Source organism: Syngnathus typhle, linkage group LG2, assembly GCF_033458585.1.
Source record: "Syngnathus typhle isolate RoL2023-S1 ecotype Sweden linkage group LG2, RoL_Styp_1.0, whole genome shotgun sequence".
NCBI classification, from domain to species: Eukaryota; Metazoa; Chordata; class Actinopteri; order Syngnathiformes; family Syngnathidae; genus Syngnathus; species Syngnathus typhle.
The window spans coordinates 7830135-7857891 of NC_083739.1; the positions used below are offsets into that span (position 1 = coordinate 7830135).

The window sequence follows — 27757 nt, forward strand, 5'->3', positions numbered from 1 at the left end:
TGGTCGCCGTAGTTCATGGACCCGCGACAGTGCCGGCAGTTGGTCGGTGGCTCCGTGTTGAGGACTACACAGCTCCGGGTGCCGGACAGATGCAGTTCGCAGTGTGTCATAGGGTCGAGGTACGGCGCCGCACAAAGCTGTTTTTATAAGTTCTCCGCCGCTAAAAGTTGACATCTTCAAGCAAGCATGCAGGCAGAATCGGGAATAGTTCCCGACTACGATGATGGAGAGGACTTGCAAGAAGAGCCCAAAACGTATTACGAGCTGAAGAGTCAGCCCTTAAAAAGCAGGTCAGTAGTTATTTGGCATGCTGAGGTGGTTTTGGTGTTTAGGTGATAATGATGCCGCAGATCTCTCGTAAAGTGCTGTTCGGGGCAAGTTGTGGGCTTTCTGCTGACCCAGTGCGCCGCTCATTGTTGATGTTTTTTCTTCTTCTTCTCCTGACCGCACGCTCTTATGCAACGTTTGGGTGTTGTCTTGTTAACATCCACTTCAAATATTACCTCGGGGAGGGCAGACAGGTCAGGGTGCATCGAGATGCTCCTCAGCCAAAATGGCATATGACATGTGTATTTGATCTAAGCTAATGTAATCTTAATATAATATAATTAATATAATATAACAATATATTCATTCATTTGCCCAACTGCTTAGCCTCATCCAGGGTTCAATAAAAGCAAGGTTACCTAAAACAATTAAATACTAGCCTTATAACCCAAACGGTTGAATGTTTTCATAAAAAAAAATTCAAAATATTTTGGAATTATGACAAAAAAATTGTGCACACAGTTCTGTTTCCTGTTCTGTGGATTGCGTTTTTTCTAGTCGTTTATACTATTATGATAATAATAATAACAATTATTATTATTAACATGAACTACATTCCTTTGGCAGTGTTTCTATTTATAAATGGACCAATTATGTCTCACAATTGTAGCTAATTACAAAAGCTACTGTTGTGACTCAACATGAAAAACATTTTCTATGCTGAGTGACTAGAAAGTATTTACCAACTCTTGCACGTTGAGGCTCTCTAATCATAAAGTGGTTTAGTAATATATGGCGTGATTGGATTGCACTAAACTAAGCACCTGCTGCAAGTAATAAGAATCTGTAAGTAATTCATAGCTACCTGAAAAGTGTGTGTGTGTGTGTCTGTGCATGTGTGTGTGGGTGTGCATGTGTGTGTGACAAAAAAAAGTTTCAATGCATTTTTTTCCTGTTAGAATAGGTGGAAGAGGTATTAAAAAGAAGTGGAAATAGAATATTTGGGGGGAATGAATTGAGGCTTTTTGATTGCATTTCATGGAGACATCACTGAAGATGACATCATGTCATTGCTGCGTGGAATAAGCAAACCATCTATCACTACAAATTTATAATTTTCAACTTTATTATTTATGTTTCAAGCAAGATTAAAGTAAAGTCAAAGTCAATACTGTAACTCAAAACTTTGCTGATTCATGGCCAATTAAAGCAGCCAATCCCTCTCTCAAATAGTCTTGTCTGCTACCTGCGCAACAACCCCCCGCAATTGAGCGTTTCAGACTGATTAAAAATCAGATACATCTTGCATATAGGTAAAAAAAATCTGAATTGAGCTGCAGTGTAAGCGTCGCCTTAATGAAGCGCCCCATCATACTTCAACAAAGATCCTTCTCCACTAGAGGGCACCAAAGTAAAAGATCTGTATTAGACATGGCTTTGTCTTTGATAAAAAACGGCAAACACTTGAGTTCAAGCAGAGGTTGGGAACACTCGGGAGAACATTTTATCCAGCCCATTAAACAAAACAAATAAAACCTCAGAAAAACATAAAATTGCCAGAAACCTAATGTGTGTAGTGTACATTACATGTTTCAATTTGTTCACTAAATTCAGTCTGAGAAATATTGGAAATAATATCTCCAAATTAAGTAATGAGTTTCTAAATAGTGATGTCTATGTTTTTGTCGACAACATGGCTTCCCTCAGTGGGTCCCAAAAGCTCTGTAAATGTGATGTAAGTGTAATTTTTTGCAAAACCTCCCGGCATGGCCATGTAACGTTGGCGATTATGTCGTGGAAGAACAGTGACGTCTTGCAGCAGAATGTTTTCTGCTTCCCCTATCCATGACCCCATTGTCACAGCCAGACGCAGTGAGGACAGAACCCCACTGTGTCCACACTGAGATCTTATTTTTTTACATTCATGCTCGCCTTACACACCTTAACATCACATTTTCCTGCAGATTTGAAATATTTCTCCCCTTTACATTTGTGCTCTCTTTGCATGTGGAAAAAAAAAAAAATCCACTTTCAATAAAAAGTCTGCTCAATCAGGGCAATTGTAAGCTCTTACCCGCATCGGCATTTTTACCTTGACCTTGTTTTATTCACATGAAAGTGAGTAGTGTTGGAAAACATGGCGGCATTGACTAGACCTAAAGCACAAGAGAATACGGGGCATTGACAAAAATGTTGTCTAATGTCATTTTATTTGCCTCATGTGAGCCTACTTCCTCCTCGGATCACATGACACTGACCCAGCATGTGAACAGTCTGATGACTGTTGGTTGGGTTGATACAATAAGTTAGAGTGTTTACCAACAATGTCAGCCCCAAATAAATAAATAAATAAATGAATGAATAAATAAATTACAAAAAATAAATTATATATATATACTGTAAATGTGTGTATATATATAGTTGAATTGAAAGTAGTTCCCAAGTATCCCAGGGATCAGAATTATAGAACACTTTCCACAGTGTTTTTCTTGTCTCGCTGAAATTAGCCTGTATTTAGGGTTTTATATCCTACTCTATAAACTGTTGGGCCTGTGGCAGTGATGACTTTTGTTACCATGACAACAAGGGAGGGAGTTTTGGCATTGCAACTCAAGTGGCACTTGGCTAGAGAAAAGCACAGATTGTGTAGCAAAAAAAAAAAAAGTGCATGAAGTCAAAAAAAAAAAGTGCATGAAGTCAAAAAAAAATATTTTAGTCATTGATGTATGTGCTTATCACTGTGCTGGATATATGTGACAGAGTGGACATCCTGCCGAACACAAATACACAATCTCCTCTCCGCCCTTTGGTAACATGTTATTCAGTATGTCCTAAGCAAACGTAATCAATTGTTATATGCCAGGTTAAACCTTTATTTTGAAATACGACTTGAATGGCCTTTGCATTATTTGCTTTTAGTCAGCGTAAGAAAATATTGTTTCTGTAACTTAGTAGGTTTTTTTCACTTGGAAAATAATCTACAATAATAAGAAATGCTGCTCATCATCCTCATTTCTGTAAAAAGGAAGGGCAAATGCAGATAACGTGCAATTTTCTTTGTCAATGCGTTACATCCTCATTCTAACTTGAAGCGTGTCCGTCCTTGGACGCTCCTCCAGTAAAAACGTAGAAAGAATTTGCAGGAAGCTGTGCTGTCCAACTCAAACAACTGATGGAAATTATGATGTGCACTCCGGGAACAAAATTCAAAGATTAGGATGTGGCAAGTTGGAACAGTGGAAATAGCCAAAGGTTCTTTGTCTCTGTGTGCCCTGCGATTGGCTGGCAACCAGTTCAGGGTGTTCCCCGCCTACTGCCCGAGACTGCTGGGATAGGCTCCAGCACGCCCGCGACCCCCGTGGGGACAAGCCGTACAGATAATGGATGGATGGACCTTGTTGTCTCTTTAAAATGATTTTAACATTTTAGCCTGTATGATCAATTTCTACAAAGAACTAGTGATCAATAATATTGCCATATTACTTAGCTTGGCAATTATTTATTGAATTTGCCGTGATAGTTCACTCAAGTCCTATGGCAAACACATACGTAGCTTTTCTCTACAGCTGTTTGTAAAATCCCGGCGAGGGTACGCGTTGATCTGACCCGTCCATGTTAACTGGGGAAGGGGCTAATGTTACCATTGCCTGATGGGAGCTCAGCATCAGCTGTCATGCGATGTTTGGATGCATTAAGGTAAGCAAGTTCTAACAGAGAAGAGTGCGCATGGGGAGTTTTTTTATTTATTTTTTTAAACACACATATAAGTGCTTATAAAAAGAAAGAAAGTGGCTCCAGACCATTTTAGCCAATTTGGTTTGCACTTTCAATCTCAAACTACTTATAGTATTCAGTAATAAATAATGACCTCAAATGTAATGTGCATGTTAACAAAAATGTCAAAACTGCATAAAAGATATATACATTTACAACGTCGCCCTACAGCGTCATTACCGACTTTTAATGCTTTGTGCCTACAGACATTAAAGATGATAATGAAACATAACGACCCCCATACTATAGCGCACATGCAGACGTGAGGAGCGTAGAATTCAAATAACCTCTCGATTTGATTCTATCAGTATGGTGAACAATTGAACTGCAAACGCATCCAAGATGAAAAACAATGTCACGAGTTTAGCAGAGTTAATGCTGATGTCTTTGAGTTCAACAAGTCTCTGGTCTATTCGCTTGAGCTGCTCCATTAAAACATATAGTGTACGTCTTTTCCTGTATCCCTAACGAGGGTTCCGTAGTGTAGTGGTTAGCGCGCATTATGCTCACCCCAGCACCCTGAGTTAAAAAAAAATATTTTATCATGGAAAGGTTTGCAACACAGGGTTGGGTCTAGGTTTAGCGCTAGGGTTGATGTTGGGGTTAGGGCTGGAGTTAAGTTTAGGGTGAGGGTTAGAGCCAAGGTTAGGCTTAGTGTCTGGGTTACGGTTAGAGCTAGCGTTAGGTTTGGGTTAGGGTTAGAGCTAGGGTTGGGGTTAGGGCTAGGGTGGGGTTAGGGCTAGGGTTAGGGCTGGAGTTAAGGTTAGGGTTAGAGCTAGGGTTAGAGCCAAGGTTAGGGTTAGGGTTGGGGTTGGGGTTAGGGTTAGAGCTAGGGTTAGGGTTGGGTTAGGGTTGGGGGTTGGGGTTGGGGTTAGGGTTAGAGCTAGGGTTGGGTTAGAGCTAGGGTTAGGGCTAGGGTTGGGTTTAGGGCTAGGGTTGGGGACTAATGGACTAATAAAAGTAACAGAAGTGTATATGATTTTAGTAAATTATTCTGGTGAGTATCACCTGTGCAGTGCAATACACTCAAGTAAAAGTTGAAGTGCAGGCCATATTCTATTCTATTTATAAAATTTCTTCCAGGCCAATTGAAAATGTTTGGCCATCCCTGGTCTACATCAAGAAGGCATGACAGGCAGACCTGTTTTTTTCTTTTTTTTAAGGTGGAACTTGCAACTCAATACCAAATGTCCCACAGACTTAGAGCAGTGTTTAATTTGCCTTATGTCCAAGCAAGAACCCTATTGTTTTACGGTTGTTTGAAACCAAGATGTTTGAGATAACTCCAGGTCAAATGCTGCACCAGGGTGGCTCTACTTGTCTCAATTTTTACTCAATTTTATTTATGTATTTATTTATTTTTTACTTGGGGTTGTATCATAAACAATGTTTTCACATTCATATTTCCTTCAGCGCCATTGTTGTAACAAGCAAAACTCTCATGAGATATTGTAATAATGAATCAACCTTAAACATTTGTTTCGATTTCAAGGATGACCCCCTGACAAAATCTCACGCAACAATCTCTCACCAGCAGGGGCTTATATCAGCAAGTGAAACCGAATCTGTATGTGTTTGGAATCCGTGCGGTGGTGGGCAGAGTGTCGGGTCAGCGCTCTTCCTCTCAGCTCGGGTGTGCTCAGACGGGGGCTGGTCCTCCGCCTCGGACTCTGCACGGCGATTGGAGCGTGCAGGCAGAGCCCAGGAGCCTCCCCCTTCTGACACACGTTCAGCGGCATGACTTTCACTAGACTCCAAGGGCGGGCGGTACACCTTCAGGAGTAAACAAACAAATATGGAGACCGTTGGAGTGCAGGTGTACAGACCCTGCTCATTTGACAGTTTGTGAGTATGGCGGCACAGAGGCTCGGATATTACAGGCATGTGTTAAAGCGAGGCATTTTGGAGTCATGTTGGAATATACGTACGTCAGTTGATCATGTGATGTCTGTGTTGACCCAGATCTGACCCTACAACCTCAAATCAGGATCAAGTTTTTAATGATGATAAATAGTCTCCATATACCCACTTTTAAGCACAGGAAAACCAATGAGACATCTTACAAGTACTTGGACGTTGCTTTTTTCATGAGGCTGTGGTACTATCAATGACCAGTAGGCAGCACCATTTATTGCTTTTAGGGGGACTTAAAGACTCAATTTTTCAATGTTGATTTATTTTAAAATTCCACTATTAATTTCATTGATGTATAAAAAGTATGTTACATCACATCAACATATGTTAAAAAAATGTAATCGTGGGTCTTGTAATTTAATCTAGTAACCTAATTAAATTAGCAACTCAATTTACAGGAGGATGCCATGTTTTGACACCATCTATCTCCACCCAAAGGAGACAAACTTGTGTTCCTCGACCCACATTGACTATAACATGTTTATTAGTGTTTATTCTTTTATTTTATATGTGCTTACTTAATCACTTTAGTAGTCAAAATTAATTAATTAATCATTTAATTAAGTGATTAATTAATAGTATATTTTTGTGCCTTTAACCAGCTAAACAATATCCTCTCAAAAATAAGAACTCACTTCAACTCAAAATTTGGTTCAATTAGAATCATTTGGGACCTTCTTGTACAAACTTAGAAATTGGAGAAAGCCTTCACTCCTTCCCTATCTGCGCCCAAAACTGGATTTAAACTTTGAGTGACTCATAATGCATCCTTTAAACTATGCATTTCATCCAATCCATTATTTGTCAGATCTCATTTCATCAATGCAACTGATTCAGCACATTTCACATTAGAGGTTCACAGATAAATTTCATCACTATGCTCGTAGAATGATAAAGAAGTGAGCGGGAATTTATATTTTATATAAAAAAATGCCTTTTGTAACCACTCGATGGCAGCAAAGGTGATCTTTAAACTCACTCCAGTTTGCTGCATGTAGTTCAGATTTCAGACTTAGTTTGTGAGTTGGGAGAGCAGCAATTCAAGGTGGTAAAATGTTCAATGGCTACTCTTGTCTTCCCCATGTTGAACCAACAATGAGACGTTTTTAAGAAAGTAATATTATTATTTTTGTTTATTTGTACCTCATGCAAGCCATCAGCTAGTGCTGCACTCTTTACACTCACTTGGCCACTGGTAGCACTGGTGCAACCATCTTCCTCTTGTGCAACATGTCTAATGTCGTATAATTGAGTCCCTTTTATAATGTAATAATGCGGCGCCAGAAAAAAATAATTTAGGCTTGTTTCCCTGTGTTCCCTAGTTCCCACAGCGTATCACTGACGGTCACCTAGTGTGATGTAGTGTACTGTATACTTCCATCCGAACGACTTGAGTAGGTTGAAGTAGAAGCTCACCGGATGCCCTGCAAAATAGGATATTATCATTTAAAAAAATAAAAATAAAAATTCCACAACTGACTAAGCTAAGCGTCAAACGTGGGATCCAGGTTTATGGGTAATGGCCCTGCATGTTAATTAACAAATTGATCATTAATAAATTGACTTGATTATTAAATAGATGAATGAATAAATAAATAATTCACAGTAATTGCATGCAGTATTTATTTAGTGTACCCTTGCGCAAGTCAGCAGGATTTGAAAGGTGCTCAGTTCAGCTGCAAGCATTACGTAGTATTCTGAAATGTCTACAACTCGTTCCGCAACAAATTCACCCCTTTTTTCAATTCCATCTCCGATGTGGCCATTTTGCCACTTAATGACAAATGAAAATGTCATTACAGTTGCCAGGACCATGTGACCATTCCTCGAGTGTTTCTTTCCCCTCATCAAACCATTCTCCTTGCGAGGATGCTTTGTTCTCTTCTATCACCAATCTTGTGAGTTGGTGACAAATGCTGTTGAATGCTCTTCTTGTTTGTCTCGCTTTTTGTTGTGGCAGAGGTGATAAAGTGTATTGAAGACACACACTAGAATGTCCAGACTTTACCTTTACAACTAGTTAAGGTTTCCTTTGTCGGCAGTAGGACTCAGCAATGATGCTGTACGTAGCTATCGGAGTTACACTGAAATGTCTCTTTAAAGGTCTACTGATGTTCAATTGTAGTGGCACAGTGGCTGACTGGTTACAACTGCAAGTTAGATTCAACAAAAAGAGAAATCTTTTGGCAGTGGGAGCAGAACGACTAAAATTAACAATATCCAGTGACTTGGATTTAAAATTCTGGGATGAAAGAAACACAACCACCCTTGCAGACAATGGAATTATGCGTTATGAGCTTTAAAGCAGCTTCTAGGTTTTGGATCTAGAACAAAGAAAAGAAAAAAGAAAAAAGAACTAAGCTAAAAACTAAAAGGCTCATTATGTTTTTTGTTTAGCTGCAGTTCAGTTAGCTGTTTTTAATCTACTAGACAATTAACCAATACAGTATATTCAATATTTGAATATCTTACTGCCTGTCTTACGATAATGTAATTGTGCTATGGTGTATACTGGGAAATGTAGATTGTCATTGAAAATGTCAGATTTTGAGAAAGAAAATTGAATCAGATGTGTCTGTAGAGAATTGCAGTGTTTAATATTCATTAGTATTCAGTATCTCACTGAGTCGCGAGTGTAGCAATTGTTGGAATTTCATCAGAGTTCTGAAAAGGTTGCAAACAGTTGCAGAGTTGTTCTTGTCGCAAAAAACAATTTCAGCCTGTGTTTCATGCGCAAAACTGTTGAAGACTATTGAAACTGTTGGCGAATGTCTGGCGTCCGTCTTTGCGACTGTTTGCGACATTGAACGAACCCTGACGGAAAATCAACATTCAGGCCGTGCACAAACTTGTGTGAACCTCTGCTGCTCAGTGAGATACAGGCTTAAGCATTAATTAAATATTGTTGACATTTTGCATCCAAGCGACGCATTTATTTCAAAAGAAGATGTTTATTTTTCTGACATCACATCCGCTCTTTGCTGATTAGTTCTTTTTGCTGTTCATTTGGTCAGGTGCCTACCGCTCTTCACCAAACATCTAAAACACTCTCTGACTCTGAGATTAGGAGATGATCAGTCTTATGCTTCCATTCTTTTGGCCAGTTTACTTTCAGACGTATTTTAGAAGATCAACCAGCAAGGAGTTTAATTTCACACTTCATGGGTGGGCAGGCACTAATTCGATAACTTAAGCGAGAGAAAGAATAAGCAACTGAGATAATGTGGTTGCACAAGCGTGCACGCCCTTTTTTTTTCAACTATGCTGTCTTCATAATTACTGGTAACAAATCCCATTTAAACTCATGTGAGGTCAGTATTCACCTGCCACCATTTAAATTAACCCCACATAAAGTTGAGACACTCTAGTAGGCTATTTTGGAGTCAGATCTTAGCAAGCCACGGTCGGCACAGAGTTGTCACAGGATCAGAAAGAGCTCATTGTCGCAGGGGAAGGGCCTTCCTGTGTCAAGTTTGGATGTTCTCCCTGTCCCTGAGTTTCCTCCGGGCCCTCCGGTTTCCTCTCACATTCTAAAAACCTGCGTGGTAGGCCGATTGAGCACTCCAAATTACCCAGATGTGTGAGTGCAGATAGTTGGCTGGCAACCAGTTCAGGTTCAGTCCAATGACTGCTGCGGTCATTGCTATCAGTCTCGTTTTTGTAAAATATCGCCACGTGCTTGCCACTTGTTTGTTGCACGAACCCACCACCTATTGACGTCAGTGACGCATCCATGTTGGTTGTCAATTGATGGACCCCAGGCTGTCACCGTCATCATGACGGTGCTTAGTACGAAAACAACGGTGTCCTTCATCAAAAGAACAACATAGCCACAGGGAAGCATGGGGGTGGCAGCATCATGCTTAACGTTTGGTTTTTCTTCAGCTGAATCTGGGATTTTATTCAAGTCGAAAGAAATTATGATAAATGGCAGCGTATCCAACTTTGAACAGAAAAGTAGCAGTCAATTTAATAAATTGAGAGGAAATTGTACACATCATAATGAATAACAGCTAAACAGGACTGTAAACCTATTATTATTATTATTATTATTAAACTGGAAATGAATTCGATTGTGTTGCGGCTTATGTCAACACGCAGTGGATAAACGATTCAAAATCTATCTAAGTAAGATTTTTAGGATCACTGCCTTTTCTTCTGAACGCTGCTCTAATCCCTGTCATAAAAAGATATACTGTAATTTTTGGACTATAAATCGCGTTTTTTTTCATAGTTTGGGTGGGGGGGGCGACTTATACTCAGGAGCGACTTATATACATATATATGTTTTTTTCACTTTTTTGGGCATTTTATGGCTGGTGCGACTTATACTCCGGTGCGATTTATAGTCCGAAAATTACGGTACACACTTGCACAAAATCACAGCTGAGAAGGTGTTTACTTTTAGGTTCCCTCCTCTCGCTCGAAAAAAAATGGATTTGTTCAATTTGTTCTAGGTCACATTTAAGTTTCGAAATGATATCGCTTTTTCCTATTTTTTCCATTTAAAAAATGCATTTTAACAGAAGCATATAGACTTTTAATTCCAATTATATTTGAATTAATAACCAGACGTGATCATTGACGACAGTGGCAGCAAGACTGATAAAAACGAAACTAAGTCTGGTCTAAAAAGATGGAGTATTTCCCAGTAAATAATTTATGCTTCATTTTCACCATTCACAACAAAGAAAATGTGGTTACTTTGCTCTCTAGTATTTTTTTCTCTTGTCCAAGCTTCACTGGGTGTGTCTTCAGACAATGAGATTATATTCATTGCTGGGAGAGAAGGAGGGGAATTATGCTAGGCTGAAGGCCCAACCAATGCACGGCAGACCGAAGCTGTGTTTGACTCTGCCGGCTAATTAGTCCGATTACTGCACAGCTGGATTGGCCAGACGTTTTGCCGAGTTGTATCAAAAGGATCACTCACTCCATGAAGGCTTCATCCCGACAACTTCTGCTTCAGCAGAGTCCCTCTATTTTAGGAGCGCCCGACCGACTCTGTCTGGGGAGTAACCGTCTCGGTTTGAAGAGAGTGGGAAAACTGAAACAGCCCCCCTTGTTCCTCTTTCTGTTATGTGAAACATTTTGAGCGTGCCGCTGAATTTAGCAACGTTTGGGCATTTCTACTTTTTTATTTGAGTCGTCCCTAACTATAAATATTGAGGTTTTTTTTTTTTTCCTTGATCCATATCATACCGCTCCACGAAAGTCAGTCGTTCTTAGGTAATCATACACACAAACAAATGGATTAAGACGAGACCATGAACGGTGCCCTAACCCTAACCCTAACCCTAACCCTAAAAGGGCGGGCGTGTTTGATGTTTATTTTCATCCTCTATTAAAAAACATCTCCAAAGCAAATGTATACATTTTTACTGCATGTGTGGATCTTAAAATGTTCAAAATAAAACCATATACACAACCATATTCAGTCACTTAAATGGAAAGAAAATTCTAGAATCGATTTCTCTTAGACAATGAAAATGATGTAAAAGTGGTCATGAGTTCAAATCAAAGTTGTTATATTTAGGTATGATCATGAATGTAATTATTATTAGTAGTAACTATTGTAAATTCTGTATACAATAATACAATTACGGGTGTTTCATTTATTTCAGTCAATAGGGTCAGATAATGGTCAAGTTGAGTTCTAAGTTTGTCAACATTTTAGAGGAAACATACTATGCAAATTATTCTCAGGGGTTGAAATAACATGTCTGTGACTTGCTTTCGTCAAAGGATTAAGACTTACGACACGGTCTCCGATCCGTTTCTTCAGCCTCACTGAAATCAACCTGTTTTGAGAGGTGATCAGGTTTCTATGATCCATCCATATAAACATCTAATTGTACAGCAGAGACAAATCAATGGCGCCACTGATTTAAGAAAAACAATTGAACAGAAAATGCCACGTTGTCATTGCTGCAAAAACGGACTGAGTAATGGTATTGTGGGCTTCTGTTTTCTGTGATGGCAATTTACTCCTATGAATCGGCCCACACGATCCACTCGTGATGACGTTCAACTTGACTTAGTCAGTGGCCGCCACTGCTGCTCAGTCTTTGCCTTTGCAAAGGCAAGCGTGGCGAGCGAATAGGACACGGCTTCACCGTGCAAGACAGGAGCAGTGAGCCGGAAAGCGCGACTGATATTTGGTGGGGAGTGGTTCTGTGCTGTCAATCCCCTACAGAATTGAAGCGTAAATGAGAGAACAGTCCAGGAAGACAAAGTAATCACAAGTGCTGCGCAATTGGAGAGTGGCCCCACACCGAGCAACTCAATCCCGCAGGCGTGTGTCGAGGGAGACGTGCTCGTGAATCAACACAGCTAATCTCTCACCATCATCTTGCGTGACCTCTCTCTCTCTCCACCTGACCTCTGTCTGCCCTCTCATTTTCACTTATGTTTATGCTCTTCATCTCACCTTCTCAACCCGCCCCACGCTCTCTTTTGCTCCGTCCATTCGCTTCAGTCACCTAGCATGGTTTTCCCCTTCACCGCAGCTCGTCGGAGCAGCGCGGCGCATCCAAGCCTCCTCTCAGCTCCTCGGCCACAACCTCGCGCATCCTGCTGCGTCAACAGCTGATGCGCGAGCAGCTTCAGGAGCAGGAGCGGCGGGAGCAGCGCAGGCAGCAAGACGCCCAGTACCCACAAACCACAGCTGCACAGACCCCTGCCATCAATGTCAGCGTCCCTGCACCGGCCACCACACAGGTGCCCATGGAAGTGCTGAAGGTAAGATTCGCTCCGATTCTGGTGCTTAATGCTGGAGCAGAAACAGAAGAATATGACGGCAAGTGTGATTATTCGGCTATTTTCATCTCTGGAATCAGCGTGTGTCATTGCTGCAGTCTGAGCAGTGTATTTATAGACTCTATTGACTGTGGTGTGTGGACAGTCAGGCAATCACGGAATTACTCGGAGGGTGTGTGTAAAAAAAAAAGAAAAAAAGGGGGGTGAGTGAAGTGTGTTAGAATGTGTGTATATGGGGATTATCTTTCCTGAGAGAATTCCTCTTTAATGCATGCTGTGCTTCCAGCCATTTGGATTTAGCCATCTTTAATCCTATTTGCTCAGCTACATTCACATCTTTTCATAGCTTTGATTCCCTGGCAGTGCGAGGGCCGGGAAACTCTTAAGGTTTTTGTCCGAGTTGAAGCCGTAGCGTTTGAGGGTGCATTCTTACGCCGCTCTTTGGTAAGTTTTCGTTTTGGCCAATTGTCCGGTAAATATAGCAATAGCTACTGTATGTGTGCTTTTCTCAACATTCTGTTGGTTTTATTTTCCAATATTGAAACTTTGCAGTTTATTTTCCTCACAAATGCTCTTAGAGTCGTTTTTTCATTTGTTTTTTCAAAAATAATTTTAAAATAGTTATGTCGGTTCTAAAATGTAATCTGGAATTTGTGAGGGTGGGAATGCATATTACGAGGGTTTACATGGATTCAGAATTTTGGAGCCGATCACCGATCAGCAAGCTAAAAATAAATTAACAATAATAATAATAACAATAATAATAATCAATACCATCACATCAATCTAGTCAATGTACAGTAGTCAACAACTTTTTCATTTACCATCCTGCCGACCCTAAAATATTCACAAAGTATTGGGACTGTCCTGGCCCACGAGAAGCAAACCTTTGCATATATATGATTGACGTTCATTGAAATACATTAGGGAAAAAAAAAAAAATTGTAAAAATTCTCTCGAAACGCTGGTGACTATTTCATACACGAAAAAAGGTCAACCCCCCCATAAAAATCTAATATTGGGAAAAATACATCAAAACAAAAATCTTTACTGTACATGCTAAGAAATCTTGGATTATTAAAATATAACAAAAATAAAATATCTACCTAATGGTGCATTTTCTGAACTTCTCATTTGAAAAGATTAATTAAAATTTTGTTGCCATTGTTGAGTATAATAGCTACAAATTTTAAAGAATAGAATTGCTACTAATTTCAAATGCCATCTCGATATATTGTGGCTGCATGAAGACTTCATAAGATGAAAACAGCATACGGGGAAAACCAGTTGAGAACCAGAGATCGATCTACAGAATATAAAGTTGTCGTGATTATAAAACAACACAAAGTTGTATAGTCTCACATGGAGTGTGTTGCAAAGGGCCCATGCTCTGGCAGCTATTGAGTAATCTTTGTTGAACTAAATCCATCCACAGCACATTGAGAGATTTCATGGTTGCTTGCTCAGCCACACTTTCATCACCCTTGGATGTGTGTGGCATGGGCCAGCCATGGCACTCCAGTACAGTATAAGGGCCACAAACAGTGGTCCTCTCACGCAGCATCAACCTAATCTGCAGCGCTTTGAGAGCTTTAGGGCGCCCCCTCCTCAAACCTTGTGTACAATATGCCGCGTTGGAGTTATTTTTCTAGTTTGGCAAGAGCTTACAGACATTCTTCTCTGACTGAAGTTGTCAAATGAAAAGGCCGTTGCAGCTTGGCGCTGTTGAGCTGGGTTAACCTACTCCCCCTGTCTGTGGTTAGATTAGTCGAGTGCGCGCAAAGATCAGGGGTACCAGGCAGAGCTGCTGGCCCTCAAAAAGTGCAAACATTAAGCTCAGATGAGTTTATCTAAAGACTGATTGGACCCTTAATTAAACAAGTGACCTATGACCTCATGGGGTATAAGCAAGGGATCAGTTTAGGGATCAAGACAAAGGAGAGCATAGCCTTGCCACACACCGAACACTAATTCAGTGAAGAATGCTCGTAATTAGCCCACGCCGCTTTCATTCCACTGCATATTTAAGAGAGGAAAAAAAAATACTTCTTTGAAATGTTTGTAGGATAACTTCCTAAAAGGGTTAAATATGATTCCTAGATTTTTTTTTTCCTAGGGATTTATGGTACCTCAAAAGTCGTGTACATTTTCTCTTGGATTATACAATCAGTAACTCGTGACCCATGTAGTATGCAAAAATTGCACATCAACACTGGCAATGGAACTGTACAGAGGTGTAAAGCAACAATAATAATTGAGGAGCCCGTGGCTTATTTTACCTCCAACCACTAGGGGGCGGTGATTTCATTGTTTACTTAACTGAGCTGTATGGGCGTAGTTGGGTTTCCTTGAGTGCACGTGTCACTGACTAGGAAGAAAACCATTTTTGACAAGCGTGTTTTGTACCTTGTATGTTTTTCATTGTTGATTTAGTTTATGGATAAATGTTGTGACTTTAAAAGAGATTAAATGTCGAACATTGTTTTTTGTTATTGTTTTTACGGAGTACAAAAACTCAAAATCGATAAAAATGATTTGCGTCAATTACTCCCCGAATAAGCGTGACTAATCTTTTTTCATGATCGAACAACCCTACAGCAACTAGTGACACAGTTAGGCTACGTCATGGCTAGTCATATTGCTTTTTGCGGTACGTCAAAGAAAGCTGGCATGGTGTAAGCAAACCTTCCAGCAGTATTTAAACAGGTTCCCCAAGAGCTCAAACAAATGCCATTGTTGTTTTAGTACATAATCATTATGACTGTTATGATTTGCTTTTGTTCATTTCCAAAGAAGGCAAAATATCGATGTTGGACTTTCGAAGAAAGAAAAGATCAGTGCTGTGGTATAACATTTTTCAAAGAGTTTTTTACCACGTGGTTAGTGTGTTTGTTCATCGCGTAAGGTCAAGAACCAGATGATAAACTGTGCTCGAAAAAGAAAGATTGTTGGCTCAATTTTTTTTTTCTACAACCCTGATTAGCTATTAGCAGCTATAGCGCAGGTGTCCAACTCAAGGCCGAGGTGCCAGATACCCGCCACATCATTTTATGTACCCTACGATACACATTTTTTGTTACCAACCCCCTTTTTAAAAAATATGTCGTAATATTTGGCCTCTGATTTCAAATCTAGTTATCCATGAATTGGCGGTGTTATTTCATGACGTGATTGTCATAACGACCCTCTGAAGGAAACTACAATATAGCCAGTGACAGACAGCAACATTGTTTCACTTAATGACCCAGAATAATTGACAGCCTTGCTTGTATTTTCTGAAACGGCAGCGACTTTGCCTAATATTAGCATCAGAGCGAGATGGCATGGTGCGAGTTAGTTGCCATCCTGGGAATCAAAGACAGAGTTGTCAACACTCAGGCACAGAGCGTGAGACTCACACATTTCTCTCCAATGTCACACTCACACAAAAAGAAGTCCCACTACTGGATGAAAAAGGTTTTGTCATTATTAAAAACCTCTTGTTTTGGCGCTCTGATTGGATGTTGCTACTGTCAATTCCGAGGTTAATAAATTCCCGATTGATTGCGTGCCAAAACCTACTTCCCTTTTGCACGCCGCCCGCCTCAGATACAAACAGGTGAATTTTGCTGCTTAACTCTTATTTCACAAATGGAATAGTAATCACAATGCCATGTTAGACACAATATTGTCAAGAAAATATTTGGGTTAACATTGGGTTTTATGTCCTAGAGAATTACCAAGTGCATGCACTGAAGAAAATTGAAAACCTCACTATGGTTTGTCTCCTAAAGATCACAATTTTTGGAGTGAGTCCCACAGAGCATGCAAGCATTTTTAGCGTCTCACAAAGCGGTCCATTCTTTTACTAACAGTTCCTTCTTGTTAAGCATTCTTCAGGAACACCACATAATGCCCAAAATCATCCAAGAGAAAAAAGATTTCCCTTCGGAAGTAGTACAACAACATGCCTTGTCCACGTCTCTGGCTCTAAATATCTTGTGTTGCTGATGCCTGCGGGGACTGCTTAAGGCTTCAGAATTATCTGGAAAAACAACTAGCTGTTTTGTTTGCTGTGGCGGCAGATGCAGTCTGTTAGTGGTGTGTGATTCACAGAATACACGAAACGACATTCAAACCTGCTCCTCCTTCAAGCTTTAACATCCTTTCATAGCGCTCAAGGCACGTGACATTTGTAAATTCTTTACAGCGGCTAAGCCAATTCAAAGTTACCTGAAAATAGCCTTTGCTCTTTCCTGAATGTTGACATTTAATTCTTATGTTTTTGCGTCAACCGACATAATTTCAACAAAAGCAACATTATATGTATTGACAAGACTGGAAGAGTGCACTCTCTGTCTGTCCCCAACAGGGGGCTCAAATAAATTCTGTGTATTGAGATAGCTTGAGGATGAACATAATCTTGGAAACCCCACTTTCTGATATTTCCACGTTATCCTCAATAGGGCAAAATGTTCTCCATATTATGTGATGAAGACTATTTGCTGAGTGTAGCAGTACAGCTAAGGGCTTACGTGAAAAATTAATTTGACTGGGAAACAAAGTATTACAAAACACCTATTACACAGTTTATTTCATTTCCTAATCTATGACTAATCTGAAAATCGACAAACTGACAACACCAGTTTGTAATTCAGTGGTGAGAATGATAATAACTGAAACTCTTGGTCATTTGTTGTGGACCTACAGCTAAGCATGTAGTCAACATCCACTGTTTGTATTTAAAAAAAAAAAAGATCTTCAAGGTTAGGATTGATTGAATCCATGTAAATGTGGTCCAATGTTCAAATAGTAGATTGACTAGAAAGCGGCGACATATATACCGTGTCTGAAGTACTTGACAGTTGATCTATCCCCCATCTCCTTAAAACCACAGAATGTACTATTCAGCATGACAGCATCAACTATTTTTAATGGTCCACAATTTTCCTCTTTTTTTTGTGGACCGTAGACATCAAAACAACAAAAAGAAAGATTGTTGTGAAGATGATATGTGAGGAGCACTTGGCTAGGAGAATTTCTGAATTTGCCTGTCAGTCAACAAGCGTATTGATTGGCACTGTGTATTTCCAATTATGAGTTTGGTGAATGCATATTTCAAAATGTTGTTACCTCTAATCTTGTACAGTACGCATACCGATTGTCTTCACGAGGATGTAACTGGAGCCTTTTGATGCTGATGTAAAATGAAAGACAGGGCACACCCGAGACTGGTCACCAATCAATTGTTTGGAGCAGAACCAACAAATTGTCCCTAGGTATGAGTGCGGATGGTTGTTTGTCTCTGTGTGCCCTGCGATTGGCTGGCAACCGGTTCAGGGTGTCCCCCGCCTACTGCCCGATGACGGCTGGGATAGGCTCCAGCGCGCCCGCGACCCCCGTGGGGACTAAGCGGTTCAGAAAATGGATGGATTTTTAAAGTATTTAATGAGGCTTTGTTATTCCTGCACTCTTGTTGACTTTTCTTTGTGGCCTAAATCCTGGCACATTGATAACTGATTTGTTGAGTTTGAACCAGAATGTAAAGGAAACAACATGCTGAGAATTGCAAGACAGCATTACTTGGCCCGCTGGATGGAAATTTGCTGGGTTTTTTGTTTTTTTTTTAAACTGCCTAAAAGAAGCGTGGCAAAGAGGATGGTTGGATGCAAATTATTTAACAAAGACTTATCACTGAAGCACATCAAGCCCAAGGCATCACTTTAATGCAAAACATGTTGCAGTGCGCATGGACATCAGAGCGTCAGCAGTTCTTGTACAAGCAAAGCTAGTTTCTTATTGTGTCAAATATTTTGATTGTGGGAAATTAAAATGCAATTGGACAGAAAAAGGAAGTCACGTGTAGCTTCCTCACATCGATCCCAAGCGTTTGGCTTTTCTTTAGTTTGACACTATTACTGATTATTACAGACGTACCAGTGAAGTGAATGAAGTCCTTATCAGTCGCTAGACAGCAAAATTCCATCTTGTTTGATTCACTGGCTAGTACATCCCTTTCTTTGCCTCGGGGTTATTGAAGTTCCTCTGATGAGCTGTAAATATCTCAAGCCCTCTCAGTGTTGTCCTTTTTACAACCCTGTAATGGCAAATTGCTGCCCAAGGTGAGACCAACCTGGAGGACGTGTTTTAATGCACCTCACATGGCCACCGGGACAATGATATTGTATCCCAGCATGAACAGCAGAGTGTTTGTGCTCTTGTGACATTTGTAGGAACACAAGAGTTGATTGTCTCACAGGTGGAAGGAAAGATAATAATAGAACAATATTTTTATTTTTTTGATCATCTTTCTGGGGTAACTGTCACAGCATTCTTGACTTTCCAAAATATCAAATTCATTTCTCTTGGGTCTGTCTGTTGGCTGAAAAGCGGCAGATGACTCAAAGACTTCAACCCCCTTATAGCAAGTATAGCCATGCCGAAAAGAAGAGGCAAAGTGTTATTGGTTGCTGACACTTTCTGACGTTACAGGCAAAAAGTTGGAAACAGGGGATTTGAGGATATGGAGAACAAAGTTGTAAGAGGCTTCATTATGTACACTGTGTTGACATGGCCTCATTTGCAGAGGATCCACAGGGTTAAACAACTGGATGGGGCCAAGTTAAAGCCCGAGGCAGGTTGGAGCTGAAGAGGTGGACCTTGGCAAACAAAGGCACTTACTGTTAGTGCAGCATCCTCGCATCAAGTGATACGCCATAAAGGCATAACTTCAGTTTTTACATGAAACAACCCAAATTTGAAAAGGCTCATTGTGTCTGCCGGCAACCTCTAACACCCGTAACTAATGAAGTATTTTTTTTCCCTTGCCATTTAAAGAAGAGCCGGCCGGCGTTGGCTTCTCTTGTAGCTATCTCAGTCTTGAGAAAAGAAGCAGTAATCTATCACAGTTTAGATCTTAGTTGAAGCAAGAGTCTGCTTTTTAGAGTGGACATTTTTAATCAGTGCGCATAATGCTTGAGATGCTTGGATATCACCCTTATGAGGTATGTTTCTTTATATTTTTCTTGACAGTATAACTTGGCATTCAACAATTTTGACATGGGCTTGACTTTTTTTTTGCCACATAAGGTTGATTAGAAATACCATTCTACACTGGCTTGTCAAAATGAGACTTGGGACCCTGGATCACAGACTATCGTGGTTTATGCCTCTTTTGTTGTGTCCATTAGCATTTGTGGTAACATTAGTGTCCTAATATGTGTGCAGTGCTTGTACAAACATTGCTTAACATTAAACTGATCAGAAACACAGTTATGTGCATGCTGTACAGTACTTGACGTCTTTAACTTTTGTCCTTGAATTCATCACATTCATTTCACTCAGGTTGAAATTACATATGGGATATTTAGCACAGGCTACTAAAAAAATTATGAATGACTAAAATCACAGTATGAGCAACTGGATCCTCAGTGGGGACTTACCCACTATCATCTCGCATTTATAGAAACAACTAATACTACACAAAAATGTAAGATAACAGTATGCGACGAATATCATCTGCAAAACTTTAATAACATTACAAAGTTATGACAAACGAATCAGAGGATGGAAAAGTACAGCTCGCCGGTTCTGACCGTGTAAGAACAAATTGGAAATCTGATTGCTAATATAGTTTAACTAACATTGGCCAGCACTACTGATTTCCATGATCCTTGGTGGATAACATTGATGTGGCAGAACGTAGAGGCTAAAATTTGATTGGCCCAAAAAAAAGCTCTAATATCCGCACACTGGAAGAGGTGCAGCCAAGAGGTGCAGCCAAGAGATACGCTACGGTATAACGAGTTGGGAATAATTGAATACAATTTGAAGAAACAAATATTAGGATGTAGGTTGTAACTATAGGTCACTGCGTTTGCGAGGGTATAGGAAAGGATCTTGCAGGCCCCGATGTCCCACAACTGATAACTATGCTATAAAGGTTTGTGTCATCTTATGTAAGTGAACTACAACCAAACAATCAGAATTCGTCCTCCCGACCTCTGTCACAGTGAAATTACATAAAATACATTTACATATGATTTCCTAAAAAAAGAAAAGAAAATCCCTAAATGTTCTGTCAAATGTGATGAACTAAAGGACTGCCTGTACTTAAACAAAAAATAGTGCTCTTTTTTTATGTTATTTGTCGACAGTCAAATGATCAAATCACCTTAATCACATTGAAAAATAGTCACAGGCTAATTATAGTTGTCAGACATGTTTTGTGTTTGTATTAGACTGGAACATGTTCACTCCTGACTGTGCAATCTTAATATTTCTTCGCTCCCAGCTGTGTTAAAACAAAACAAAACAAAACAAAACAAAACAAAACAAAACAAAACAAAACAAAACAAAACAAAACAAAACAAAACAAAACAAAACAAAACAAAACAAAACAAAACAAAACAAAACAAAACAAAACAAAACAAAACAAAACAAAACAAAACAAAACAAAACATTGAAACAGTGAGTGTGTCGACTTTGTTTTTTCTACTGTACTGTATTTCAGTTGCGTTTGGCGATGTTTTGAATGTTCTCTTGGGCCACAACAGGTGCAGACTCATCTGGAGAACCCGACCAAGTACCACATCCAGCGCTCCCAGCAGCAGCAGGTCAAGCAGTACCTGGGAAAGCTTGGCTCACAGGTACTGAGCTTGCCCTGTCCCAACCAGTCCTCTGACCACGGGGGCATGCCGCCAGGGCCGGGCAACAGCGCCCCCAACAGCCCTATGGCCTTACTGACCCTGAACTCGAACTGCGAGAAAGAGGTTACCTACCGCACTTGTTCTGGTTCATTGCAAACCAACGCTTATTTTTTATGAGCTTTCAAGTTGAATGACATCCTTTTGCTTTAGATGGATGATGTCATTGATGACATTATTAGTCTGGAGTCCAGTTACAGCGAGGATATCCTCGGCCTGATGGACCCAGGACTTCAAATGGCCAACACGGTACATCCTTAAAGTCACCCCGAACATTTTCTTTACAATAATATGTTGTATGTGTCCCCACTAGTCTAAACACAGCGTTCTGGTTAGTATTGCATCTGTGGAATATAAGTTATGCAGCAATGCAGATGTTTTGATTCATCTTATGGGGGTGGCCATTTTACTACTTGCTGTCGACTAATGACATCACAGTTGCCTGGTCACAACCAATCACGGCTCAGCTTCAGAAAATTGGTGGCAACTGTGATGTCATTTTAAGTCGACAGTAAGTGGCAAAATGGCCGCCACCTGAAATCAATACAAGCATGTGGATTTTGCCTATTCAATTCATATTTCCCAAACTAAACAAGAATCATGAAACAACACTGCGTTTCGACTAGTTGGACCGCACAGAACAGATTATTACATGTAAAGAAAATTTGGGTGTTGACTTTCCCTGTGATGAGACCATCACCACATTTGGGGATTTCATCTGAAACCAATCACCATCTTTCTCATCATCTGTGCAAGCAACCCCCTAACCGCTTTGTGTTCCACAGATCCCAGTGCCCACCACCATCATGGACATGTATGGAAATCAGGGCATGTCCCAGCAAGGATTGGCCGTCAGCAACTCTTGCCCTGCCAATCTGCCCAACATCAAAAGGGAATACGCGGGTAAGTGCTTCGAGAATACGGTTGATAATGAAAATTATGCATTGTTTCATCTTCAATGCAAAGTTCTACTCCTTTGTGCATCCAATAATATACCATCGTATTTACTGGGTTCAATGAGAAGACTCGTTTCTAATGGTTCTTTCTGTTTGTGTCTCTCGTGTACGTCACGGCGCTGAAAACAACATCTGCCACGCAGCGTCACAATCTCCGGCCGTAATGCACATGCTGGATAAGTCCGGATCATGTGGAAAATTTGACAACTATCAGAGGCCTGAAGGCTTTCCCGTTGGTATGTGTGACATTTGACTTTAAAATGTCGGCGCTATCTCGGTTTAGACGTGCACTGATGTGTTTCCCATCAGCAGAAGTAAGAGCTCTAGCAAAGGAAAGACAGAAGAAGGACAACCACAACTTGAGTGAGTGTTGCATTCGTTTGCACATTTTCTCAGCTATCACTTGAATGTTATGTTCAATAGCATCTACTTTTGTTCTGCAGTTGAGAGAAGACGACGGTTCAACATTAATGATCGGATCAAGGAACTGGGAACTTTAATTCCAAAGTCAAATGACCCGTAAGTTACTCCTTTTATCCATTTCGGTTACAAAATCCCTTGTTCTGTCAAATGATGGGAGCTCTAAACAATGATTGGTTTGATTTAATATAATAATTTTTTTTTTTTAATTACGATGACAATTACACTCCAGCCAGGACATTTGATGTGACTTATTTAATTAATTTTTTAATGTAATTTTAATTTTATTCTTTATGTAATTTTTAATTAATTTATTTTTCAATTCAAAACTTTGACTGCAAAATTCGATTTTTACTGTAGTCGTTTTTGCAATTGTAAAATGAATTTAACTTTTCAAAAATTCAAAAATGTGACCGCAAATATTCGACTTTCCCTGTCGTTTTTGCAGTCGTGAGTTAACTTGTTAAAATGTTGTGTCCGCCCTTATAATCATCCCTCTTCTGCAAGTTTCAAAGAAGCTTTCACTTTTGTAAAACAAAATTGTTTAAATAGCCTGTTGTTTTTAATTTTTTCAAACTGACCCGAAATGTTCTTTTTTCCACAAGGCTGGACTGTTTTTGTTTTTCGTCAGCACATAAAAGGAAAACCAGAATGTTAGATTGATACGCGACTAGCTGAGGTAGCAACAGTGTCAAATCGATGTCCGGGGGAAATGAAAGCGGGCGTCTCCTTTTAGACATTGAGCCTGTAATATTGTACGTCACAGCGGTTTAAAAAATGGCAGAAACATGGAAGCCTGGGGGGGTGGTTCCTCCTGACTCCTCAGCGTCAAACACGTGTGAGTTATGGTGACCTCAATTTATGACGTGCCACATAAGCAATATGGTCTCAGTAGCATTAGCTGTGTCTGATTTTTAAGAGTCTGACGAACATGGCTAACTTAAGACTGCTGCACGCTTCTCAGAGACATGCGCTGGAACAAAGGCACCATCCTCAAGGCTTCCGTGGACTACATCAGGAAGCTGCAGCGGGAGCAACAAAGGGCCAAAGAGCTGGAGAACTGTCAGAGGAAGCTTGAAAATGCCAATCGGCACCTTATGCTTAGGATACAGGTAGGGGAAGACGTCATCTTTTTCTTTTTTCATTCCAATTAGTTTTATGTTACAATTGGGTAGCCTCCAAAAGTGAGGCTTGGTTTTGTGGTTCTGACATGACATCAAACTGATTTAATGTATGTCATCTCCTCAAACATATTTACAGAAACAAAAACTAGCACAAAACTAAGTTTAACAGTGATCTCAGTACATTTGGAGATTGTTTGAGCGAGAACTATGTTATGGACCACTTTCCCACCACGCCTGCTGTGTGCAGGAGTTAGAGATGCAGGCTCGAGCTCACGGCCTGGCCATCACGTCCTCGGCATTGTGCTCCGCTGACCTCATGGGCCGGAGGATCAAGCAGGAGCCCGCCCTGGAGGACTGTCACCAGGAGCTGTACACACTGCACCCCCACACGCATCACCAGCACCACCCAGCCTGCACCCCCGAGGCCCCCGGCACCCTAGAGCGGAACGAGGGTCACACCGATTTTTCCGACGGGCAGTACGCCATTCACGGCAGGCCGGCCTCCAAACTCAACGACATCCTCATGGAAGACAACGTATCGCCCGTGCAAGGCGGGGACCCTTTGCTCTCTTCCGTCTCCCCGGATGCCTCCAAGGACAGCAGTCGCAAGAGCAGCGTGAGCATGGATGAGAATGAGCAGGTCTGTTAGCGCCCCCTTCTGGAAGAGCCCCCCCCATAAGGCTAGACTCTGGGCTGCTGGTGTTTTTTTTGATTTTTTTTTGTCTGTCTGCGTTTACATGTTTTTCAGTCTTTGGCTTTCTCTTTTTTATGATATTTGTGTCTTTGAAAGCCCTCAACCTTGATTTCAAGGATTGATTTTTAAAGTTGGTTTGCTTTAATCAAAACTTTGATGACAATGAGTTGAGAGATTTATATGTAAAATAGACCTATTTATCTTAGGGTACATGCTAAATGATGTCTATTTGTGGTGATTCCAAAGAATCTGCGGAAATTCTAATTGAAGGTAACATATAGTTTATGTTGTGGTGAGGAATAGCAATAATAGAAGAAATCTATTTATTACTGTAGTGCTTTACACTTCTCGTGTCTTAGAACTTGAACATGCCTTAATATGACATCAGAATCGCTATGCACATGCTATGCACATGCTATGCAAATGCTATGCACATGCTATGCACATGCTATGCACATGCTCTGCACATGCTATGGTTGTTAGCCTTCAGCCAATGAAAACCTTGACGGTTTAATTAGATGTAGATTGAAGCCAATTCATGTATCTAAATCATTTGTTCATACAACCACCCTCCGACGTAATTTATGGTCAGCCTAATTGCATTTTTTTTCCCCCGTGTCTGAATATTTTTGGGAAAATATGGAAAAGCACAACAAATTGAACAAACAAGAGGAGGTCAGCTGGCTTGATTAAATATTAGCACGACTTGAATGACACAAAATTTACAGACATAAAGAAAACACATTTTTAAACAAACTTATTGGTATTTTTAATTAATATTGTGACGGGATGTAAAAAATACTTATGTTATTTACAAATGTTATACAAAACAAAAAGAATTTGTGAGCATTTTTTTGTGAAGGACAACAAGGTGACTGCATATGGATTCTGAATGAAGCGCATGGAAAAAAAATCAAAACACTGGAATGACCTCCTTAAATCAACATTTTTTTTATTGTCTGTATTGAGTCATTGAGTCATATGATTGTTGTTTGCTTTTCCTACTTTTAAACAATATTGTGTAAGACTGATGATTTTTTTTTGCCACGTATGAACATTGTGTATTTTCCAGCAATTGTAGCATAATGCGCAATTTTGTCATCCACCCTGTTACAATTCAGTCTCCAGCTAGGCAACGATTGACCTTGTGCCTGTCCATTCACATAGTGACAATGTGATGATGTCATCTTTATAAATGATGTAAGTGCCTTGTGTAAGAGGAGCTACAGATACTGGCACTATCATTGGGTTTTAGATGTTTACTGGTGTTTAGGGAGAATGTCAAGCTGCTTTACAAACTTTTTGCAGTTTAAAAAAAATCCAAGAGCTTGTCAGATGACAAGTATCTCATGATAAAATAAATACAGCATTGAGCATAGTTGGAATGATTAATAATGGAATTAATTGATGTAGAAGAATGTTTTAGGACAGCGGTCCCCAACCTTTTTTGCGCCACAGAAATGTCAGAAAACAGTTTCACCGACCAGCCTTTATATAAATAAATAATACATTTATAATAAATATATAAACACGATGAAATTAAATGATATGACTGGCATAAAAAGAAATACAAAGCGCATAAAAATTAAACTCACCATAAAGTATCTGATCCGTAGCTTTGTTTTGGTCGCTGTAACCGCAGAAAATCCCGTTGGAAAGGGAAGCTGGGTTTTCAGTGCTTTTGTGGCGATCTGGGGATATTCTGCTTTTCTTTTTCTTGAAAGTTGTAGCCTCTTCTTCTGTCTCCACATTGGGCCTTTTCCTCTTTCCAATAATCTCTTTTTTGGTAGCTTCGGGACGGGAACGGGCCGAGCGTCTTGACCTGAATTCACCTGTGTCAAGAGGCACAGGTGAACTGACGGATGTCATTGGGAGAGAATCCCCCAAAATCTTTTATATTTTTCAAAATAAAAATCATTTTTGCTAACTTTGCGGGCTCGACTGGGGAAACGTCATGTGACCGGGACGAGCGCCTTGAGGTAAATTAATTGATCGTCGATAATATAATATATATATATGTATATATATATATTTTTTTTTCTGTGCGGCCCGGTACCATATGACCCACGGACCGGTCCGCGGCCCAGTGGTTGGGGACCACTGTTTTAGGAGAACGACCTTTAATTTTACTGTGATTAAACCTATCCCTATTAAATGTATATTTTTACACATTTTCTTTTTATTTTGGTAAATAATCTTTTTTAAAAAAGAAACTTTGTTCTAGTCTCACTTTTCCTGACAACAAACGTCATGTTAATCAAATGAATAAGCTTCTCTAACAAACACAGCCACATGTCATGAATATTGGGTAATATTCTTGTGCCAATTTATTATTCTGTTGTGGAAGAAGTGGCTTGTTTTGATATAGATTTTATATTCTTGGCAGTGATACTTTATTATATTTCCGACATATGTGTTATTTATTATGTGTTGAACACATTAAGGATTATAATCCCCCCAACTTGAATAGCACATTTCCCACTGTTATTTCTGTTTTCCTGAATGTAATTTAAATTGATGACAGACACAAATGTGCTGCCAGTGTGCCAAAGTTACTCAATGTACAGTTGCTATCCCACCTTATTCGGTCAGCTCCCCACCGTACAGTAGTTATAGTGCTAGTAATAATCATGTGTGGCTTTAAAATGAACGAGTTAAGGCTCGTTAACCTTTCTAGAAGTTTGACCGTCTTTATTACGTGGTGCGAGTAACACTTTGGTTGGATTCCACTTCAAGTCCAGGCAAAGCACAGACCTCCTGTTGGACAAATGACTACCTACCAGTAGGATTCCTCTTTTGATGCCAAACTTGAGATCCAGAAGAAATCTCTTAGGTGAACTCTTAAAACTTTGGAACACAATGTTGCCGACCTGCAACCAGGTCACAACCTTTACATACGAGCTGAACCTACAAATGTGAGTTTGTTTTCAGTGATGCTCCATTGAAGGCGCCTGCTGTGATTTGAGGTCACATTTTCATTTGAAACATCAAATTAGACAGATGTACTTGTTGTCATGACTGTGGTTCATCCTAATGTATTCTCTGCTTCTTGTTGCTCCGTTTTGTTGATGTGTAACTATACGTAGTTAATGTACCCACTCGACGACTCTGTGAACTCCAATTACATGCAGAAAAAACATTAAAAGGTTTATTTAAAAATGTGGA

The 27757-nt window shown here is 40.0% G+C and overlaps 2 protein-coding genes across 5 annotated transcripts in view; both read left to right on the forward strand.

The window, feature by feature from the left end:
• The window catches only part of oard1 (O-acyl-ADP-ribose deacylase 1), a 65752-nt gene that overhangs the window by 10813 nt on the left and 27182 nt on the right, over nucleotides 1–27757 (forward strand). The gene's annotated exons all lie outside the window — the stretch shown is intronic.
• Nucleotides 54–27755, forward strand: LOC133146509 (microphthalmia-associated transcription factor-like). 3 transcript variants are annotated; one of them, XM_061270325.1, is made up of 10 exons: nucleotides 54–290; nucleotides 12465–12696; nucleotides 21249–21464; nucleotides 21552–21647; nucleotides 22184–22301; nucleotides 22498–22590; nucleotides 22664–22717; nucleotides 22798–22873; nucleotides 23739–23886; nucleotides 24146–27755. In XM_061270325.1, the coding sequence occupies exons 1-10, from the start codon at nucleotides 187–189 to the stop codon at nucleotides 24545–24547; spliced, it is 1539 nt and encodes a 512-aa protein (XP_061126309.1). In that variant the 5' UTR covers nucleotides 54–186; the 3' UTR covers nucleotides 24548–27755. The 3 variants fall into 3 exon arrangements, with proteins under 3 accessions (XP_061126309.1, XP_061126318.1, XP_061126325.1); XM_061270334.1 differs by having other exon boundaries at nucleotides 56–290; nucleotides 22667–22717; XM_061270341.1 differs by lacking the exons at nucleotides 54–290; nucleotides 12465–12696 and adding an exon at nucleotides 12729–19697.

Excerpts from the sequence above, each read along its gene's own strand:
- LOC133146509 (XM_061270325.1), top strand. The coding sequence starts at position 187 with ATGCAGGCAGAATCGGGAATAGTTCCCGACTACGATGATGGAGAGGAC. Across the intron at positions 22,302-22,497 it reads CATCAAAAGGGAATACGCGG|CGTCACAATCTCCGGCCGTA; the intron begins GTAAGTGCTTCG and ends TCTGCCACGCAG. Across the intron at positions 23,887-24,145 it reads ACCTTATGCTTAGGATACAG|GAGTTAGAGATGCAGGCTCG; the intron begins GTAGGGGAAGAC and ends TGCTGTGTGCAG.